Genomic DNA, 22,115 nt, shown 5'->3' with positions numbered 1-22,115 from the left:
AGTCTTGCTAGCGGTCTATCAATTTTGTTGATCCTTTCAAAAAACCAGCTCCTGGATTCATTAATGTTTTGAAGGGTTTTTTGTGTCTCTGTTTCCTTCAATTCTGCTCTGATTTTAATTATTTCTTGTCTTCTGCTAGCTTTTGAATGTGTTTGCTCTTGCTTTTCTAGTTCTTTTAATTGTGATGTTAGGGTGTCAATTTTGGATCTTTCCTGTTTTCTCTTGTGGGCATTTAGTGCTATAAATTTCCCTCTACACACTGCTTTGAATGTGTCCCAGAGATTCTGGTATGTTGTGTCTTTGTTCTCGTTAGTTTCAAAGAACATCTTTATTTCTGCCTTCATTTCGTTATGTACCCAGTAGTCATTCAGGAGCAGGTTGTTCAGTTTCCATGTAGTTGAGTGGTTTTGAGTGAGTTTCTTAATTCTGAGTTCTAGTTTGATTGCGTTGTGGTCTGAGAGACAGTTTGTTATAATTTCTGATCTTTTACATTTGCTGAGGAGTGCTTTACTTCCAACTATGTGGTCAATTTTGGAATAGGTGTGGTGTGGTGCTGAAAAAATGTATATTCTGTTGATTTGGGGTGGAGAGTTCTGTAGATGTCTATTAGGTCTGCTTGGTGCAGAGCTGAGTTCAATTCCTGGGTATCCTTGTTAATTTTCTGTCTCGTTGATCTGTCTAATGTTGACAGTGGGTTGTTAAAGTCTCCCATTATTATTCTGTGGGAGTCTAAGTCTCTTTGTAGGTCACTCAAGACTTGCTTTATGAAGCTGGGTGCTCCTGCATTGGGTGCATATATATTTAGGATAGTTAGCTCTTCTTGTTGAATTGATACCTTTACCATTATGTAATGGCCTTGTTTGTCTCTTTTGATCTTTGTTGGTTTAAAGTCTGTTTTATCAGAGACTAGGATTGCAACACCTGCCTTTTTTTGTTCTCCATTTGCTTGGTAGATCTTCCTCCATCCTTTTATTTTGAGCCTATGTGTGTCTCTGCATGTGAGATGGGTTTCCTGAAAACAGCACACTGATGGGTCTTGACTCTTTATCCAATTTGCCAGTCTGTGTCTTTTAATTGGAGCATTTAGTCCATTTACATTTAAAGTTAATATTGTTATGTGTGAATTTGTTCCTGTCATTATGATGTTAGCTGGTTATTTTGCTCGTTAGTTGATGCAGTTTCTTCCTAGCCTCGATGGTCTTTACATTTTGGCATGATTTTGCAGCGGCTGGTACCAGTTGTTCCTTTCCATGTTTAGTGCTTCCTTCAGGAGCTCTTTTAGGGCAAGTCTGGTGGTGAGAAAATCTCTCAGCATTTGCTTGTCTGTAAAGGATTTTATTTCTCCTTCGCTTATGAAGCTTAGTTTGGCTGGATATGAAATTCTGGGTTGAAAATTCTTTTCTTTAAGAATGTTGAATATTGGCCCCCACTCTCTTCTGGCTTGTAGAGTTTCTGCGGAGAGATCCGCTGTTAGTCTGATGGGCTTCCCTTTGTGGGTAACCCAACCTTTCTCTCTGGCTGCCCTTAACATTTTTTCCTTCATTTCAACTTTGGTGAATCTGACAATTATGTGTCTTGGAGTTGCTCTTCTCGAGGAGTATCTTTGTGGTGTTCTCTGTATTTCCTGAATCTGAATGTTGGCCTGCCTTGCTAGATTGGGGAAGTTCTCCTGGATAATATCCTGCAGAGTGTTTTACAACTTGGTTCTTGGAAACTCTAAAAAGCAGAGCACCTCTCCTCCTCCAAAGGAACGCAGTTCCTCACCAGCAACGGAACAAAGCTGGACAGAGAATGACTTTGACGAGTTGAGAGAAGGCTTCAGACGATCAAACTACTCTGAGCTACAGGAGGAAATTCAAACCAAAGGCAAAGAAGTTGAAAACTTTGAAAAAAATTTAGATGAATGTATAACTAGAATAACCAATACAGAGACGTGCTTAAAGGAGCTGATGGAGCTGAAAGCCAAGACTCGAGAACTACGTGAACAATGCAGAAGCCTCAGGAGCCGATGCGATCAACTGGAAGAAAGGGTATCAGTGATGGAAGATGAAATGAATGAAATGAAGTGAGAAGGGAAGTTTAGAGAAAAAAGAATAAAAGGAAATGAACAAAGCCTCCAAGAAATATGGGACTATGTGAAAAGACCAAATCTACGTCTGATTGGTGTACCTGAAAGTGACAGGGAGAAATAGCTGCACTTCTGTCTACCCCTGTAAAACTAAAAATCTTAGACATTATACTTGAAACAAACATAAGAATACTGTAAAAGGTGAGAAACAGGGGCAGAAAAACAACAACGTGGTGAGTTTCCTGGGCTTTGTTTTTGCCTTAGAAACCTTGAATGTGGGAGAAGCTGGCAACCTAGAAACTCCAAAGTCATAGAGGAAAAAACAGCCTGCTCTCTCTGTCTAAAGGATCAGGAAAGGAGCAGTCTATATTGACAAAAAACTTTTAGACAATAACTGTCCTACTACAGCCAAACATGGGAAAAACTGTGGTCTCATTTCCCCCATTCCCACCAGCAAAGGTCCAGTGGGAGGCTAGACGTCCATTTTCCAATCGTTCAATGAGACATCTTAAATCTTCACTGGGGTGGTGTTAGAGAACCAAGATCAGTATCTCACACCATAAACTGAAAATGTCCAGAATGAAATAAAAATCACTCATCATGCCACAAATGAAGATAATCTCAACTTGAATAAGAAAAGACAATCAGCAGAAACTAGTGTCAAGATCACATAAACGTTGGTATTATCAGATAAGAATAGTAAAGCATGCATCATAAAAATGCTGCAAAAAGCACTTATGAATATGCTCCTTGAAAGGAAAAGAACAGCAAGTCTCTGAAAATAAAGAGAAGACATAAAGAAGAACTAAGTGGAAATTTTAGCTCTGGAAAATACTTAAGACAACTGAAAAAGACAATAAGTAAAATTTGAAAACTCAATGGACTTGCTCAAAAACAGAATGAAGAGGACAAATGAAAGAACCAGAAATTTGAGAATAGAACAAGAGAAATTGTACAGTCTGAACAACAAAGAGAAATAGACTAAATATACACAAAAAAGCCTAAACAGAATGTCAGAGACATGTGGAACCTTTTAATAATTGCCATTCTGACTGGCGTCAGATGGTATCTCATTGTGGTTTTGATTTGCATTTCTCTAATATGATGTTGAGCTTTTTTTCATATGTTTGTTGGCCACATAAATATCTTCTTTTGAGAAGTGTCTGTTCATATGCTTCACCCACTTTTTGATGGGGTTGTTTTTCCTCTTGTAAATTTGTTTAAGTCCTTGTAAATTCTGGATATTAGACCTTTTTCAGATGGGTAGATTGCAAAAAATTTCTCCCATTGTGTGGGTTACCTGTTCACTCTGATGACAGTTTCTTTTGCTGTGCAGAAGCTCTTTAGTTTAATTAGATCCCATTTGTCAATTTTGGCTTCTGTTGCAATTGCTTTCAGCATTTTCATCATGAAGTCTTTGCCCATGCCTATATCCTGAATGGTATTGCCTAGGTTTTCTTCTAGGGTTTTTATAGTTTTGGGTTTTACATTAAGTCTTTAGTCCATCTTGAGTTAATTTTTGTACAAGGTGTAAGGAAGAGGTCCAGTTTCAGTTTTCTGCATATGGCTAGCCAGAGATCATGTCCTTTGCAGGGACATGGATGAAGCTGGAAGCCATCATCCTCAGCAAACTAACACAGGAACAGAAAATCAAATACCGCATGTTCTCACTCATAAGTGGGAGTTGAACAATGAGAACACACGGACACAGGGAGGGGAACAACACACACCAGAGCCTGTTGGGGAGTCAGGGGCAAGGGGAAGGAACTTAGGGAATGGGTCAGTATGTGCAGCAAACCACCATGGTACCCATATACCTATGTAATAAACCTGTATGCTCTGCACAGGTATCCCGGAACTTAAAGTAACATTTAAAAAAATGTGGAGCCGAGTGCTCAATGGCGCCCAGGCTGGAGTGCAGTGGCGTGATCTCGGCTCGCTACAACCACCTCCCAGCCGCCTGCCTTGGCCTCCCTAAGTGCCGAGATTGCAGCCTCTGCCTGGCAGCCACCCCGTCTGGGAAGTGAGGAGCGTCTCCGCCTGACCGCCCATCGTCTGGGATGTGAGGAGCCCCTCTGCCTGGCTGCCCAGTCTGGAAAGTGAGGAGCGTCTCTGCCCGGCCGCCATCCCATCTAGGAAGTGAGGAGGGTCTCTGCCCGGCCGCCCATCGTCTGAGATGTGGGGAGCACCTCTGCCCTGCCGCCCCGTCCGGGATGTGAGGAGCGTCTCTGCCCGGCCGCCCTGTCTGAGAAGTGAGGAGACCCTCTGCCTGGCAACCGCCCCGTCTGAGAAGTGAGGAGCGTCCTCCCTCCTCGTCCGGGAGGGAGGTGGGGGGGTCAGCCCCCCGCCCGGCCAGCTGCCCCATCCGGGAGGGAGGTGGGGGGATCAGCCCCCCGCCCGGCCAGCCGCCCCGTCCGGGAGGTGAGGGGCGCCTCTGCCCGGCCGCCCCTACCGGGAAGTGAGGAGCCCCTCTGCCCGGCCAGCCGCCTCGTCCGGGAGGGAGGTGGGGGGGTCAGCCCCCCACCTGGCCAGCCGCCCCGTCCGGGAGGCGAGGGGTGCCTCTGCCCAGCCGCCCCTACTGGGAAGTGAGGAGCCCCTCTGCCCGGCCAGCTGCCCCGTCCGGGAGGGAGGTGGGGGGGTCAGCCCCCCGCCCGGCCAGCCGCCCCATCCGGGAGGGAGGTGGGGGGATCAGCCCCCCGCCTGGCCAGCCGCCCCGTCCGGGAGGGAGGTGGGGGGGTCAGCCCCCCGCCCAGCCAGCCGCCCTGTCCAGGAGGTGGGGGGTGCCTCTGCCCGGCCGCCCCTACTGGGAAGTGAGGAGCCCCTCTGCCCAGCCAGCCGCTCTGTCTGGGAGGGAGGTGGGGGGTTCAGCCCCCCGCCCGGCCAGCCGCCCCGTCCGGGAGGGAGGTGGGGGGGTTAGCCCCCCGCCTGGCCAGCCGCCCCGTCCGGGAGGTGAGGGGCGCCTCTGCCCGGCCGCCCCTACTGGGAAGTGAGGAGCCCCTCTGCCCGGCCAGCCGCTCTGTCCGGGAGGGAGGTGGGGGGGGTCAGCCCCCCGCCCGGCCAGCCGCCCCGTCCAGGAGGGAGGTGGGGGGGTCAGCCCCCCGCCCGGCCAGCCGCCCCGTCCGGGAGGGAGGTGGGGGGGTCAGCCCCCCGCCCGGCCAGCCGCCCCGTCCGGGAGGGAGGTGGGGGGGTCAGCCCCCCGCCCGGCCAGCCGCCCCGTCCGGGAGGGAGGTGGGGGGGGTCAGCCCCCGCCCGGCCAGCCGCCCCGTCCGGGAGGGAGGTGGGGGGGTCAGACCCCTGCCCGGCCAGCCGCCCCGTCCGGGAGGGAGGTGGGGGGGTCAGCCCCCCGCCAGGCCAGCCGCCCCGTCGGGGAAGTGAGGGGCGCCTCTGCCCGGCCGCCCCTACTGGGAAGTGAGGAGCCCCTCTGCCCGGCCAGCCGCCCTGTCCGGGAGGGAGGTGGGGGGTCAGCCCCCCGCCCGGCCAGCCGCCCCATCCGGGAGGTGAGGGGCGCTTCTGCCCGGCCGCCCCTACTGGGAAGTGAGGAGCTCCTCTGCCCGGCCACCACCCCATCTGGGAGGTGTACTCAACAGCTCATTGAGAACGGGCCATGAAGACAATGGCGGTTTTGTGGAATAGAAAGGGGGGAAAGGTGGGGAAAAGATTGAGAAATCGGATGGTTGCCGTGTCTGTGTAGAAAGAGGTAGACATGGGAGACTTTTCATTTTGTTCTGTACTAAGAAAAATTCTTCTGCCTTGGGATCCTGTTGATCTGTGACCTTACCCCCAACCCTGTGCTCTCTGAAACATGTGCTGTATCCACTCAGGGTTGAATGGATTAAGGGCGGTACAAGATGTGCTTTGTTAAACAGATGCTTGAAGGCAGCATGTTCGTTAAGAGTCATCACCACTCCCTAATCTCAAGTACCCAGGGACACAAACACTGCGGAAGGCCGCAGGGTCCTCTGCCTAGGAAAACCAGAGAACTTTGTTCACTTGTTTATCTGCTGACCTTCCCTCCACTATTGTCCTGTGACCCTGCCAAATCCCCCTCTGCGAGAAACACCCAAGAATGATCAATAAAAAAGAAAAAAAAAAAACAAAAAAAAAAAAAAAAAAATGTGGAGCCATAACAAAAGATTGTAAATTTATGTCATTAGCTAGCCAGAAGAGGGCATGGGGTTCAAAAAGTATTAGAAAAAAATAATTACAGAAAACTTCCTAAATTTGGCAAAAGACATAAAACTATAAATCAAGCTGATCAAAGTCCTTATAGGATAAAGAAATCCATGTCAAGACATATCACAGTAAAATTTCTTAAAACTGAAGACAAAAAAATCTTTAAAAAGCAAAAGATAAATTATATTTTATGTATAGAGAAAAATAGTGCAAATGACTGTGGAAAACATCAGTGGAGTGAAGAAAATGCCACATTTGTCAAGTGCTGATAGAAAAAAAAAAAGCAACCCTGTCAACTCAGAATCCTATATTCAGCAATGGTAGTACCCTTTAGAAGTGATGTGAAAATAAGAACATTTTCATATGAAGCAAAACTACAGCAGGCTTACCTTAAAGAATAAACAGAGATCTAAAAACAAAACAACAAAAAGATAAAAGAGGAAATCTTGGAACATCAGAAAGGAAGAACAATAGAAAAAAATAGAAACACAGATAAATATAACAGATTTTTCCTCTCTTCACTTTTCTAAATTATTCTGTAACTTATTTTAAATTTGATGATTTAAGCAAAACTTACAATATTTTATGATGTGTTTCTCAATGAGAGACTCTGTTTAGGCTTTCTTCGGTTTAGTCTATTTCTGTTGTTCAGATTGTAAAATTTCTCTTGTTCTATTCTCAATGAGAAACTCTTTAAGACAATTATAAATGGGGGAGGGTAAGGGAACTTAAAGGGAGATCAAATTTCTACATTTAATTTAAACTGATAAAATATGACACCAGTAGACTTTGATAAGTTATGTGTGTATAACAGAATACTTAGAGCAACCAATAAAACAAATCTATTCAAAGAAACATACTCAAAAACACTACAGTGGTTCCTTGGTATCCTCAGGGTATTAGTCCCAGACCTTCTCTCATACCAAAATCCCATGGATTTGCTCAAGTGACGTGTATGTATATATAATCTTTGCACATCCTCTGGTATAATTTATATCATCTCTACATTACTTATAATACTGGTAATACCTACTATAATGTCAATGCTATATAAATATTTGCTATACTATATTTTTTATTTGTGATAGTTTTATTGTTGCATTATTTATTGCCCCCAACTATTTTCAATCCACAGTTGGTTGACTCCAGGGATATGGAGGGCCAACCATATGGGAAATCATATACACTTTACATTAAAAGTAAGTGTCTGGGCCGGGTGCGGTGCCTTATGCCTGTAATCCCAGCACTTTGGAAGGCTAAGGTAGGCAGATTGCTTGAGCCCAGGAGCTCAAGACCAGCCTGGGAAAAATGGCAAAACCCTATCTCTACAAACAATGCAAAAACTAGCTGGGCATGGCAGCACGTGCCTGTAGTTCCAGCTACTCAGGAAACTGAGGCAGGAGGATCACCTGAGCCCAGGAGGTCAAGGCTGCAGCAGTGAGCCATGATCGTGCCACTGCACTCCAGCATGGGCAACAGAGTGAGATCCTGTCAAACCAAAAAAAAAAAAAAAAAAAAAAAAAAGGAAGAAAAAAATCAAAAACAAAAAAGGAAATATCTGAACATAACATACCAATTAAAAGAAACTGGCTGACTCAAATGCTGTGTCTAAGAAACTGAATTCAAAATCACAACATATATAGGGTGAAAGTAAAAGGATGGAAGAACACACATCTTGAAAACCTTAATAAAATGAAAGTAAGAATGGCTATATTAGTATCAGGTAAAGGAGACTTTAGATAAAAAATTTACGAGGTAGGTGGATCACCTGAGGTTAGCAGTTCGAGACCAGCCTGGCCAACATGGTAAAACCCCATCTCTACTAAAAAATACATACATAAAAACTAGCCGGGCATGGTGGTGGGCACCTGTAATCCCAGCTATTCGGGAGGCTGAGGCAGGAGAATTGCTTGAACCCAGGAGACGGAGGTTGCAGTGAGCCAACATGGTGCCACTGCACTCCAACCTCAGCGACAGAGACTCTGTCTCAAAAAAAAAAAAAAAAAATTACTAGGGACAGAGAAAGACATTACATAGTGAAAAGATGGTCGATCTACCAAGAAGACATAGCAAATTTAATGCGTAAGCAGCAAAGAACAGAAGTATAAATATTTAAAACAAATACTAATAGAACTAATAGGAAAAATAGATATATCACAATTGTACTTGGAGATTTCAAAACGCCTCTGTCAATAATTGATAGAAGTAGGTAGAAAATCAGCAAGAATATAGAAGAACTCAACAATACTGTCAAATAATAGGATCCAATTTACAGAACACACCACCCAACAGCAGAATACGTATTCTTTTCAAACATCATGGAACATATATCAAGATAGAACATGCCCTAGGGTCCTTAAACAAACTTCAATAAGTCTGAAAGAATGAAAAACATACAGTGTGTTATGTGTGCACAGTGGTATCAAACTAGAAATCAGAAACAGAAAACAGGAAAATCTTTAAGAACTTGGAAACTAAATATAACACTTCTAAATAACCCATGGGTCAAATAGGAAGTTTCAAAAGATACCCCAAAAACACACTGAATTGGATAAACATGAAAATGCAACATATCAAAATTTGTGGGACATAGCTGAATCAGTGCCGAGAAGGGAATTTAGAGCACTAAATGCTTCCAGTAGAAAAGTGAAAAAGTCTCAAACCAATATGCTTCCACCTTAACAAATTAGGAAAAAAGAAGAGCAAAGTAAATTTAAAGCAAGCAGAAGGAAGAAAATAATAAAGAGCAGAAATCAATGAAATTGAAAACAGAAAAACAATTAACAAAAACTAAATGAAACAAAAACCCAGTTATTTGAAAGATAATTAAAATGAACAAACCTGTGGCAAGGCAGATTATCCAATAGATAATTTGAATAGCCTTGTAAGTATTAAGGAAATTAAACTTGGAATTTAAAAAGTCTCAAAAAATAAATCTCCAGGTCCAGATGGCTTCACTGGAGAATTCTACTAAACATTTACAGAAGAATTAACACCAATTCTACACAATCTCATCCAGAAAGCAGAAGCAGAGCGAACATCTCCCAACTCATTTTATGAGGCCTGCATTACCTTGATACCGAAACAAGACAAGGACACAGGGGAAAAAAGAAAAAGGAAAACAACAGAACAATATCCCTCATCAAAACTAATGTAAATAGGCCAGATGCAGTGGCTCACGCCTGTAATCCCAGCTACTTGGGAGGCTGAGGCATGAGAATCCCTTGAACCCAGTAGGTGGAGGTTATAGTGGGCTAAGATCATGCCACTGCACTCCAGCCTGGGTGACAGAGCAAGACTCTGTCTCAAAAAAAAAAAAAAAAAAAAAAACTGATGCAAATATCCTCAACAAAATATTAGTAAATGGAATTCAGTAACATTTTAAAAAATCATACATTATGACCAAGTGGGGTTTATTTCAGGGATGCAAGGCTGGTTTAATATTTAAAAATCTATGTAATTCACCATATTAACAGGGCAAATAAGACAAATCACATGATCATAAAAGATATTTGACAAAATTCATAAAAGGTATTTGACAAAATTCAACACCTATCTATGATAAAACTTTATATAATCCATAACAGAAAAAAATAGATAAATTGGACTTCATTAAAATTAAAAATTTCTGCTCTATGAAAGATCCCATTAAGCAATTAAAAAGGCAGAGTCAGGAGCAGTGGCTCAAATTCCAGCAGTGGCTGTAATTCCAGCACTTTGGGAGGCTGAGGTGGGAGAATTATTTAAGTTCAAGACCAGCCTGGGCAACAGAGTGAGAGCCTGTCTCTACCAAAAGAAAAAAAAATTAAAGATAAAAAAGAAAAGACAAGTTACAGACTGGGAGAAAATATTTGCTATTCACATATCTGACAAAAGACATATATCTAGAAGATATGAAGAACTCTCCAAACAGCAAAACACCCAAATGATCCAATTAGAATATGGGCAATACTGAAGAGAGAATTTACTGAAGAAGATAGGAGGGCAAACGTGCACACACACAAAAAGATGTTCAACATTACTAGCCATTAGTGAAATGCAAATTAAGACTGCGATGAAATGTCACTATACACGTATTAGAAGAGGTAAAATAAAAATGAATGACAATACCAAATGCCAACAAGGATGTGGAGTAAAGAAACATTATATAATAATAAAACAGCAATTTATCTTTTGAAGCACTGTTCTTAGGAAGAATTGTTAAGGGAAGAACAGCCTACATGTGGATAGGTGTATGAGAATTCGTCATTCAACAGGTCATGCTTCACGGCCAGAAAGGGTTGAATTTAGAAGACTCCCATCACTTGTTATATTTTATATTATGGTGGTTAGACATAAATTTGGAATGATGACAGCTAATCTCACTGCTTTACAATCTAATTCCACACCCCGAAATCTCAAGCTTTTACTTAATGCCTAATATTGTCCACAATGATATCAAACAGCAAAGGATTCTGCATAATGGCAAGATCATTTTAAAATGTCTTTGGAACCCAGCAAAAATTACACCAGACTGCTCAGAAATAGATATTCTAAGCTATCAATTTGGAAGACAAGGTAATCTTTGAAGTCTTCCAAAGAATAAAGGGGAATTTACTTAGTAGACATAACTGATATGCATCTCGAGTAAGCCAAGATCCAGAAAAACCTCTGGTTCTACACATCTGCTATAGTATTACAACAATTTTAAACTGTGCTCTCCAAACTACAGACACTGCTAAAAGAACAGGCAGGACTTGGGCAGGCGCGGTAGCTCATGCCTGTAATCTCAACACTTTGGGAGGTCAAGGCGGGTGGATCATGAGATCAGGAGTTCAAGACCAGCCTGGCCAAGACAGTGAAACCCCGTCTCTACTAAAAAGACAAAAATTAGCCGGGCATGGTGGCGGGCGCCTGTAATCCCAGCTACTCGGGAGGCTGAGGCAGAGAACTGCTTGAACTCGGGAGGCGGAGGCTGCAGTGAGCTGAGATTGTGCCACTACACTCCAGCCTGGGCAATAGGGCGAGATTTCGTCTCAAAAAAAAAGAACAGGCAGTACTCACCAATTGTAATCCAGTCGAGACTGGTGAAGCTGCTGCTGTTTTAGAAGAAGCTTTGTCTCCTGCTGGGCCAGCAGATGCTGAAGGCGCTCCTTTTCAATTTCCAGTTCCATTTTCTGAAGCATCAGTTGCTGCTTTCTATCTTCTGAGATCTGCTTTTTCAAAGTTTCATTGGGTTGCAGTGCCCCTCCACCATGCACCAGAGATGCCCGAGAAAGCCGACAATAACTGCATGATTCTGGATGTGTCTTAGGATGTTGAGGGGTCATGTTTGTAGGATGGCTGTCATGAACACGATCTGCAGCAAGTCTATGACCACAGCACTGACTAGGAGTAGGCTTAAGATGTGGACATTCCTTCATGTGCAATTCTTCTTGTGGCATTTTCTCTATTGGGACTGCATCTACTGGTTTTCTCCCTGGAGATTCACAATTACATGTTGTGGTCTGTGATGGTATCTTATCTAGATCATCTTTGAGATGATGAAGGGTTACTGGTTTCAAAGAATTATTCCTAAATGCTATAAGGGATTCTGAAGCTGAATCCTGGACTGCAGACTTAGGTCTTTGCTTGGTTTGATAGTAGGTCTGTGGTCTGGCTATGCTCAAGTAGGAACCATCCAGTTCCACAGATGAACACTGGAGAGTGCTTTTTCTACTGGATACCTAGAAAGAACCACAAGATCACCTGTCAAATAAGAACACAACAAAACAATTTCTTTCGTTTGGTTTTTCAGAAATCAGTGATATATATTTACCAAGCCAAAGCTGTTGTTTTGTCTTAAATATTAAATTATAGCATTCACACAGCTAAACAGACTTGTGCCCCAAAGCTACATCCATTTTCAAACAACCTACCCTTCAGTAAATCTATATAAAGATAAGAAAAATAAGTTGCTGCTACATGTTGCTTAAGCATGATCTTTGGTGATTTCTGGAGTTGCAAATAAAGAGAGTTACATAAAGTCAATTTTGAGAAGAGGTGAAAGCCTTAAACATGAACATCGTAAAATGTTTACTTTTGAATACTGAGCCAAGGAATCCTTTCAGTCACTTTAAATACTCTTTGGCCATTACACAGCATGAGACTTGATGTAAAACATTTCACCTTATACTGAATAGAATGTGATTTACTGGTAGAATCTTGATGAGGTTTTATAACTATCTTTACAGAACACAGATAAAACCAACCACTTTCAACAAAATAGGATTCTAATCAAAAGTGTTATTTAAATACAAAAAATACTTAATTTCATCTACAAACATAAGTGATTTTTCAATCTATTCAAGTGATTAGTCTGATAGAACTCGGGCAGAAAGGAAGCAGTTGCAAATTATCTCTGACATGTCAATAGAGTCAGATTTTCCAACATTTTAGCTGTAAGTCTGTTCTGTCAGCGAGAACAAAACTTAATCTGTATCAATGATTCTCAAACTTTAATGTGTAGCAGAATAAACTGAAGGGTGCTTGTCAAACATGAAACTATAGCTTCATCCCCAGAGTTTCCAAATCTTTCTGTCGGGAGCAGAGTCACAGAATTTGCTCATGTTGCTGATCTGGGACCACACTTTGAAAACTATTGGTCTATATCATGGAACACCTCCATCTGCCTTACTGTTGAGCTTGGCCTGGGAAGGTTGAATTGTTATACTTAGCTCATCTCTGAACATCGCTGACTTAGTATAACTAAGCAGCTTTTCTTCACAGTGTATTTCAGAAACATGGTGTATCTAGATTCCATGTTGTCCAAACAGAAATATTATAGTTTAATGTAAATGTTGCATGTGTTACAAATGAGCAACTTGCCCATGAAGGTAGACACTTGTAATTAACAAAATAATGAAAGATATTAATGTGTAAGAAAGAAACTTAATCAAACTAAACTGAAGGAGGTGCATTTCTGAAAATGAATCCAGCTAACGATCAGACTCTTCCAAGGGTAGCCCTTTATAACATAAAAACTTCCCTTCAATTTAGATCTGGAGCACAGCAAAAAAGGGCCTCCAAGTCCAATTACTTAACTAGCAAGATGGGTTGTTTGAAAATGTGTTATTCCTAGCAGCTGTTATTTCTTTTGAGCAGTCAGAGTATAACCTTTAACACAAATCTGAAAGGAACAAATCCACTTGTGGAGAGGCCTTGTTTTCCAAGGCCTATTTACTCTAGATATACAGATTCAGTCTTTAGTGAAAGCTAAAGAGAAGGTAAGAGAAAGAAACTAAGCAGACCTAAACAAGTGAAATATCTGACAGCTTCCACTAACACTTCCTCTTCCCTCAGGCTTTCATTCAAGGCCCATTTATGTTAACACTGTACTTTCTTGCCATTTTCTATTTCTATTCAAACAAATCCAAAAAATCTTCTGTGTATTGAACACTTATATTAACCAAACAAGCAAAAATTCTTAATCTTCTATCCATATCCTCTGAAATAGTCTCACTTTTCACACACAATTATTTGCATGCTATGGGGAAGCTTATTTGCTCAATGCTGCAAGAGAAATATGAGTTTTTCAGTAAACAAATATATTACAACTACTGTATTAGTTTCCTACTGTGGCTATAACAACTTAGCACAAACTTTGTGGCTTAAAATAACACAAATGTATTATCTTACACTTCTGGAAGTCAGAAATTAGAAATCTGTTTCACTGGGCTGAAGTCAAGACGTTGGGAGGGCTAGTTCCTTTGGCTCTGAAGACAGAATCAGCTTCCTTGCCTTTTTTAGCTTCTAGTGGCCACCTGTATTTCTCACTTTTATAGCCCTTCCTCCATCTTCACGGTGTGTCACTCCAACTCCTGCTTCCATCATCATCACACACTGCCTTCTCCTCTGACTCCTTCTGCTCCTTCTTAGAAGGACCGCTTGGATTTGATTGGGCCTACCTGGGTAATACAGTTAATTTCCCCCTCTCGAGAGCCTTAATCACATCTGCAAAGTCTCTTGCATTACAAAGTCCCTTGTGACACGTAACGTGACATTCGGGAATTAAGACATGGTCATATTTGGGGGGGGTACTTTCAGTCTACCATGCCTATTTTTAAATAACAAGTAATTTAAAACAATTGAAATAGCTAGCTACTCCACAGACATAAAACAAATGAATGAGAATAAATGAGATCCCTTGTATAAGGGGAGAAAAATCCCACCAATTTATTTCGCAATAGTTGCAAACGATGGACTGATGGGTAAAAAGTATCAACTAACAGAGATACACAGCAACATCATGTTTCTTATCCTATGATAAAAGAATGAAGGGTATTACAGTGATTAAGATTTTAATTGAATGACTGTAGTAATGCTAAAGGATTTCTATTTAAATGAGAATGAAGAGAAGACTTGCTCTTCTTCAAAGAACACAGGCAATCCTGTACAGCAAACAGATGACAAGCAATAGAATGTGAACCAGCGCTAGGCAAAATTTCTAATAAGCTACTTCACAAAAAAATTAATTTATTTTACATCTAAAGGGAATCTCTAGTCTACATTAATCTCTCCTACTCTGAACTTCTATAGTACTTACTGCCAGTACAAACATTTAACATTTATCACCTGCTACTTAGTATGGTAAACTATCTTTTACTAAAAGGTCAGAAATTACTAGATATATATATATATATATATATATTATATATATATGTATATATATATTTCAAATGACAGGTAAGTTTTTAAAAGATCCAGAAACTTAAATATTTTATATTATATATTCAAATCCAGGTTTTATAGTCTCATTTTTGTTTCATAACATTATTTACATATGTCCATTTTTAGGTACTGACATATTCTACACTTACTTTAATGGTACTAACTGTGAAATTATCCACAAAATCAAGTATTTGGAATAAATTAAAAAATTTTTTCCGTTAATGTTTCCTGTTTTTGAGAGGTAGTACAGCTTAATGATTTTAACGAATGCTTTGCCTAAAGAGCAATGCTCTGTCAATTACCTGCTGGGTTACTGTGCATGTGTAATAGGCAGAATTCTAAGATGCTACCCATGATTCTCACTCCCTAGTGTATGCAACTTTTATTATCTTCTTTCCTTGAGTGTAGGGAGGACCTGTGAATATGACAGGATATAAATCCTGTGATTATATTACATTTTATGGCAAAACAGACTTCATATGTAACTAAGGTTCCTAATCAGTTGACTTTGAGTTAATAAAAAGGGAGACTATCCTGGGTGTGCTTGATCTAATCAGGTAAGCCCTTTAAAAGAAGGTCTTATCCTGCTCCCTCATCCCCCACCCCACATAAGGTTGGAGATTCTTCTGCTGGCCATGAAGAAATAAATTGCTATGTTGTGGGCGGGCCAATCAAGTGGCAAAAACATCTGGAGCAGAAAGCAGTCTCCAGCCAACAGCTAGTAAGTAAATGGGACATGTATCACATAGATGTAAGAAACTAACTTCTGCCAATGAACATGTGAATTTGGAAGAGGACCTTGAGCTCCAGATAATAATGCAGCCATGTATACATATGTAACAAACCTGCACGTTGTGCACATGTACCCTAGAACTTAAAGTATAAAAAAAAAAAGGAATGCAGCCCAGCTGAACTTTAATTGCAGCATTGTTAAGAACCTAGGCAGAGGACCCAACTAAGTTGTGCCCATACTCATGACCCACAGAAACTGTTGTGAGGTAATAAATCTGCATAGCTTTAAATTACCAGGTTAGTGGTAATCTGTTACACGGCACTATAAAACTAATACAGCACATTACTCAAATTGCCTAAGCAATTTGAGGTTGCTCACCAGTAAAACACCAGTTTTACTCAGGTTCCTCACCAGTAAAACAGGGATTAAAAAATGCATCTATTGGCCGGGCGCGGTGGCTCACGCCTGTAATCCCAGCACTTTGGGAGGCCGAGGCAGGCAGATCACGAGGTCAGGAGATCGAGACCATCCTGGTTAACACGGTGAAACCCCATCTCTACTAAAAATATAAAAAATTAGCTGGGCGTGGTGGCAGGTGCCTGCAGTCCCAGCTACTCGGGAGGCTGAGGCAAGAGAATGGCGTGAACCCGGGAGGCGGAGCTTGCAGTGAAACAAGATTGCGCCACTGCACTCCAGCCTGGGCGACTCTAGAGTGAGACTCTGTCTCAAAAAAAAAAAAAAAAAAAAAAGCATCTATTTCAAAACTGAATGTGGTGGTGAGAAAGATGGGCAGTTATCAAGGGCACCAATTTATAAAATTCCAATTTACAAAAAAGAAAAAAACCCACTCATATTTCTTTCAAGGAGAACATTGTATGTGGTGTGTAGATGAGGTGGGGGAGAAATCCCCAAAGGCCATGTTCAGTTACAACAGGTTATATCTAAACTTCTTCTAAAGTGAATGAGTTCAGTAACTTACCTTTATTTTGCTAAAGTTGAGTTTGCAAGTCAGGCCAGAATTGAATTGCTTAACAGAGAAGTTATTCATTTTTCTCCTTCATACAAAAGATATCACTCTACACTAACATCTTGCACTGCCTTTTAGGGTTCTTGTAAGGATTAAATGAAGTAATACATATAAAGCGCGTGGACCATATCTAACATAAAGTTAGTATTCAAAAGAATGTTTCCCATTATTATTAGTAGTATGATTCTTCTCATTGAATTCTGACTCAACAATTTTGAAGGAAAGAGCTATATTTATCACTCTGTATGCACTGCACTAGGGCTTGTACACAGACATTCTCAACAGCATATGGTCTGCTATAAAAGCTTAACAGAAAAATTCAAGATGGGGTATGGGTCACAGTAACTAAAGGAAGAGGAAGACAATAGAAATCGAAAACCCCCTGTAAGAATCTGAATATAAAAAATTAAGCTATTTTATTAGTAGAGTTGAAGACAGATGTTGCCTTTAGGACACAAGGAAGTAACAATGGGCCTGAATGAAATAGATGTATTTTTCTTTCTGGAGCTGCTCCAGGATTTCTATACTTGCAAATATAACTTCTCTTAACTAAGGCTTAAACCAACACGAACTCCCAAATGGCTGCCTCTGACATACGGGTTTAATGTGATTGTCTTCCGAGATATAACAGTAACTTAGAAACCAAAATTTTTTTTAAACATTGAGGCGTAATTTACAATAAAACGCAAAGATCTTCAGTGTACAGCTTGATGAATTTTTATATTTGTATCTATCTGTGTAACCATCACCTAGATCAAGTTATAGAACATTTCCATTACCCCAGAAAGTTCCCTTGTGCCCTTTCTAGTCGATAGCACCTCCTCAGACTCCCAGGGATAACTATCATTCTGACCTCTATGACCAGATTCATTTTGCTTATGCTAAACCTCAAATAAATGGAATCATAGAGTATGTCACTCTTTTGTGCCTGGTTTTTCTAGCTCAACATAATTTTTTAGCTTCTTCTATGTTGTTTCAATAAATAGTGCATTCTTTTTATCACTGCGTAGTATTTTTCTTTCTCTTTTTTTTTGAGACGGAGTCTTGCTCTGTCGCCCAGGCTGGAGTGCAGTGGCACGATCTTGGCTCACTGCAACCTCTGCCTCCTGGGTTCAAGAGGTTCTCCTGCTTCAGCCTCCTGAGTAGCTGGGACTACAGGCACACACCACCATGGCCGGCTAATTTTTCTATTTTAGTAGAGACACGGTTTCACCATGTTGGCCAGGATGGTCTCGATCTCCTGACCTCATGATCCACCTGCCTCGGCCTCCCAAAGTGCTGAGATTACAGGCGTGAGCCACAGCGCTCAGCCCGCTGCATAGTATTTCATTGTATGAATATATCACAATTTATTCATTCTCTTGTTGATGGATATAAAATTGTATCTAGTTAGGGGTTATTATGAATAAAGCATGTATGAATAGTCTTATATTAGGCTGGTGCAAAAGTAATTGCGTTTTTGCCATTAAAAGTAATGATAAAAGTCTTTTTTTTTTAGATATATGCATTTATTTATCTTGGCCATAGGGTAGGCATACGTTTAACTTTATTAGGCACTGCCAATCCAATAAGTTTTCTGAAGTGGTTATTTGATTTCATATCCCACAAGTGAAGTATAAGAGTCCCAGCTGCTCCGCATTCACGTGAACACTTGGTAGTATAAGTGTTTTTATTTTTAGCCATTTTGGTGTGTGTGCAGTGAAATCTCGTTGTGGTCTTATTTTGCATTTCTCTTATATGTCATGATGTTGAACAACTTTTCTTATGCTTTTTGGTCATCTGAATGTCTTCTTTTGTGAAGTGCTTGGTGAAAACAAGACCTTTAAATAATTCAAAATAAGTGTTAAAGAGATGGAAAATAAAAAATGAAGGTCAAGGAACAACTTTGTACTAATTATTTCTCTAAACAGTCACCTTCACTGACCATTGAATGCCCTACATTTTCCAAGAACAGCCTGTCATCACTTAGGCTATTTATTATTATTATTATTATTATACTTTAAGTTCTGGGATACATGTGCAGAATGTGCAGGTTTGTTACATAGGTATACATGTGCCATGGTGTTTTGCTGCACCCATCAACCCATCATCTACATTAGGTATTTTTCCTAATGCTATCCCTCCCCTAGCCCCCCATCCCCCAACAGGCCCCAGTGTGTGATGTTCCCCTCCCAGTTATGAGTGAGAACATGTAGCATTTGGTTTTCTGTTCCTGTGTTAGTTTGCTGAGAATGATGGTTTCCAGCTTCATCCATGTCCCTGCAAAGGACATTAACTCATCCTTTTTTATGGCTGTATAGTATTCCATGGTGTATATGTGCCACATTTTCTTTATCCAGTCTATCACTGATGGGCATTTGTGTTGGTTCCAAGTCTTTGCTATTATGAATAGTGCCACAATAAACATACATATGCATGTGTCTTTATAGCAGAATGATTTATAATCCTTTAGGTATATACCCAGTAATGGGACTGCTGGGTCAAATGGTATTCTGGTTCTAGATCCTTGAGGAATCGCCACACTGTCTTCCACAATGGTTGAACTAGTTTACACTTCCACCAGCAGTGTAAAAGCATTCCTATTTCTCCACATCCTCTCCAGCATCTGTTGTTTCCTCACTTTTTAATGATCGCCATTCTAACTGGTATGAGATGGTATCTCATTGTGGTTTTGATTTGCATTTCTCTAATGACCAGTAATGATGAGCTTTTTTTCTTATGTTTGTTGGTCACATAAATGTCTTCTTTTTAGAAGTGTCTGTTCATACCCTTTGCCCACTTTTTGATGGGGTTGTTTTTTTCATGTAAATTTGTTTAAGTTCCTTGTAGATTCTGGATATTGGCCCTTTGTCAGACGGCTAGATTGCAAAAATTTTCTCCCATTCCGTAGGTTGCACTTAGGCTATTCTTAACTCAGAGCTTACTATGTAGTATGCCAAATGTTTTACATATTCAACGTTAATTCTGTAAGGTAGTTATTATAATTACCATTTTACAGATGGGAAAATGAGGTTCGATGAAGCAATACAACTTTCCCAAGGTCACATCAACATTGCATGTGAGATATGGGAAATATCTCACTCTGTTACTTCTGTTACTCTATACTGTTCCTTCTAAAAAAAAAAAACCCAACTTCTTTAACGTGAAATATAATAAACAGAGAAATGTTTACAAAACAAATATGAACAGCTCAGTAAATAATCACAAGGCAATACCCATGTAACCACTATCCAAGAAAAAAAAACACAACTTGCACACAAAAGACCCTCCCGGCCCCACACAGTTAGTACCCTCTACCTCTCCAGTCAAAGGGAATGACTATTCTGACCTTTAGGGGAGTAACTTCTTTGCTTTGAACCTTTTGTGCTTAAACATCCATACTAGAGTTCAGTTTTACTTGTTTATTTATTTATTTTATTAAAGTTTTTTTTTTAGAGACAGAGTCTTGCTCTGTCACCCAGGCTGGAGTGCAGTGGCATGATCTCGGCTCACTGCAACCTCTGCCTCCTGGGTTCAAGCAATTCTCTTGCCTCAGCCTCCCAAGTAGTTGGGACTACAGGGGCACGCTGCATACCTGGCTAAATTTTTGTATTTTAGTAGAGACAGGGTTTCACCGTGTTGCCCAGGCTGGTCTCAAACTCCTGAGCACAGGCAACCCACCTGCCTTGGCCTCCCAAAGTGCTAGGATTACAGGCATGAGCCACCATGCCCAGCCTACTTGTTTATTTTTTAAGTATAAATGGAATCATATGATATATATTCTTTTGTGTCTGGCTTCTTTCATCTAACATTATATTTGTGAACCTTATCCATGATGTTGCATGTAGCTAGAATTTACTGATTTTTATACCTATCTTGCAGAGGAATGTGGAGTCCTGATAAGTAAGCAACAACGAGGAAGGGGTCTCAGGTGGGGGAAAACAATTGCTCTGAGAGACAGCTAATCACAAACAAGCTGCTGGGTTAACCACATCTCTCTGCACATAACCCAAGCACAACCTCATTCCACATGTAGCCCCTACAGAACAACTCTAGAAAGCTTCCCTACAGTCCCTGCCTCTTTGCAGACAGCCCTTCTCTATTGTGTTGTCTGTTGCACCCCTGCAACATATATCCATACTTTCTCTAATAAATCTGCCTCTCTTTACCTATGACTATCTTGGTAAATTCCTTCACCGCCTGTGATGCTGGCCTCAGCCAAGTGCAACTACGACAAGGTCGGCAAACTTTTTTTTTGTAAAGGGCCATACAATAAATATTTTTGGCTTTGCAGGCCATGAGATCCTTGTCATAGCTGCACAGCTCTGCTTTTGTAGTGCAAAAGCAAGAGAGATAATACATGGACAATGGTTGTATCTGTATTACAGTAAAACCTTATTTATAGGCAGTGAAATTTAAATTTCATGCAGGCCAGGCGTGGTGGCTCATGCCTGTAATCCCAGCACTTTGGGAGGCCGAGGCAGGTGGATCACGAGGTCAGGAGATCAAGACCATCCTGGCTAACACGGTGAAACCCCGTTTCTACTAAAAATACGAAAAAAAAACAAAATTAGCCAGATGTGGTGGCGTGCACCTGTAGTCCCAGCTACTCAGGAGGCTGAAGCAGGAGAATGGTGTGAACTCCGGAGGCGGAGCTTGCAGTGAGCCAAGATCGCGCCACTGCACTCCAACCTGGGCGACAGAGTGAGACTCTGTCTCAAAAAAAAAAAAAAAAATCATGCAATTTTCCAATTTCATGAAATATCCTTTTCCCCCAACCATTTAATGATGGTTCTTTAAATGGAACCATCATTAAATGGCTAAGAAGTAAAAATCATTCTTAGCTCATGGGTTGTACAAAATCATGCAGTGGGCTATATATGACCTGCTGTAGTTTGCCAACTGAACTTGATGATTATACTAAATATTCTTTCAAGTGAAGAATCCTATGAATAGGCATTAAATAATTCTATGAATATGCTCAAAACCCAATAATAACAGTGAAAAATATGACTTGAAATGTACTACATATTTACATTTTTTTCTATGTAATAAAAATGAGCTACATGAATGAACAAAGGACATTTAGCAGAAAAGCATGTAGGGGGATATACATAGGCTACAAAAACAAACTGTATTTAGACAGGAAAAAAATCTATAGATTACAACAGATAAAAAAGTTAAGTTCACAGTGGTAGCATATTAGGATTTGTCTTATATAGGCTGGGCGTGGTGGCTCATGCCTGTAATCCCAGTACTTTGGGAGGCCAAGGTGGGTGGATCACTTAAGGTAAGGAATTTGAGACCAGCCTGGCCAACATAGTGAAACCCCATCTTAACTGAAAATACAAAAATTAGCCAGGCATGGTGGTGCACTCCTGCAATCCCAGCTACTTGGAAGGCTGAAGCAGGAGAACTGCTTGAACCCAGGAGGCAGAGGTTGCAGT

General features: G+C 41.0%; 1 protein-coding gene across 10 annotated transcripts in view; it reads right to left on the bottom strand.

Annotated features, from left to right (window-relative positions):
- KIAA1328 (KIAA1328 ortholog) overlaps nucleotides 1-22,115 on the bottom strand; it is a 393,691-nt gene that overhangs the window by 148,436 nt on the left and 223,140 nt on the right. For all 10 annotated transcript variants that reach the window (XM_055102334.2, XM_008955657.4, XM_034943484.2 and 7 more), the window contains one exon: nucleotides 11,285-11,946. In XM_055102334.2, the coding sequence (XP_054958309.1) occupies nucleotides 11,285-11,946 (662 nt within the window). The remainder of the gene's footprint in view (nucleotides 1-11,284; nucleotides 11,947-22,115) is intronic.

The sequence above is a fragment of the Pan paniscus genome, chromosome 17 (genome assembly GCF_029289425.2).
Source record: "Pan paniscus chromosome 17, NHGRI_mPanPan1-v2.0_pri, whole genome shotgun sequence".
Classification (NCBI taxonomy): Eukaryota; Metazoa; Chordata; class Mammalia; order Primates; family Hominidae; genus Pan; species Pan paniscus.
This window is presented reverse-complemented; position numbering and strand designations above follow the sequence as displayed.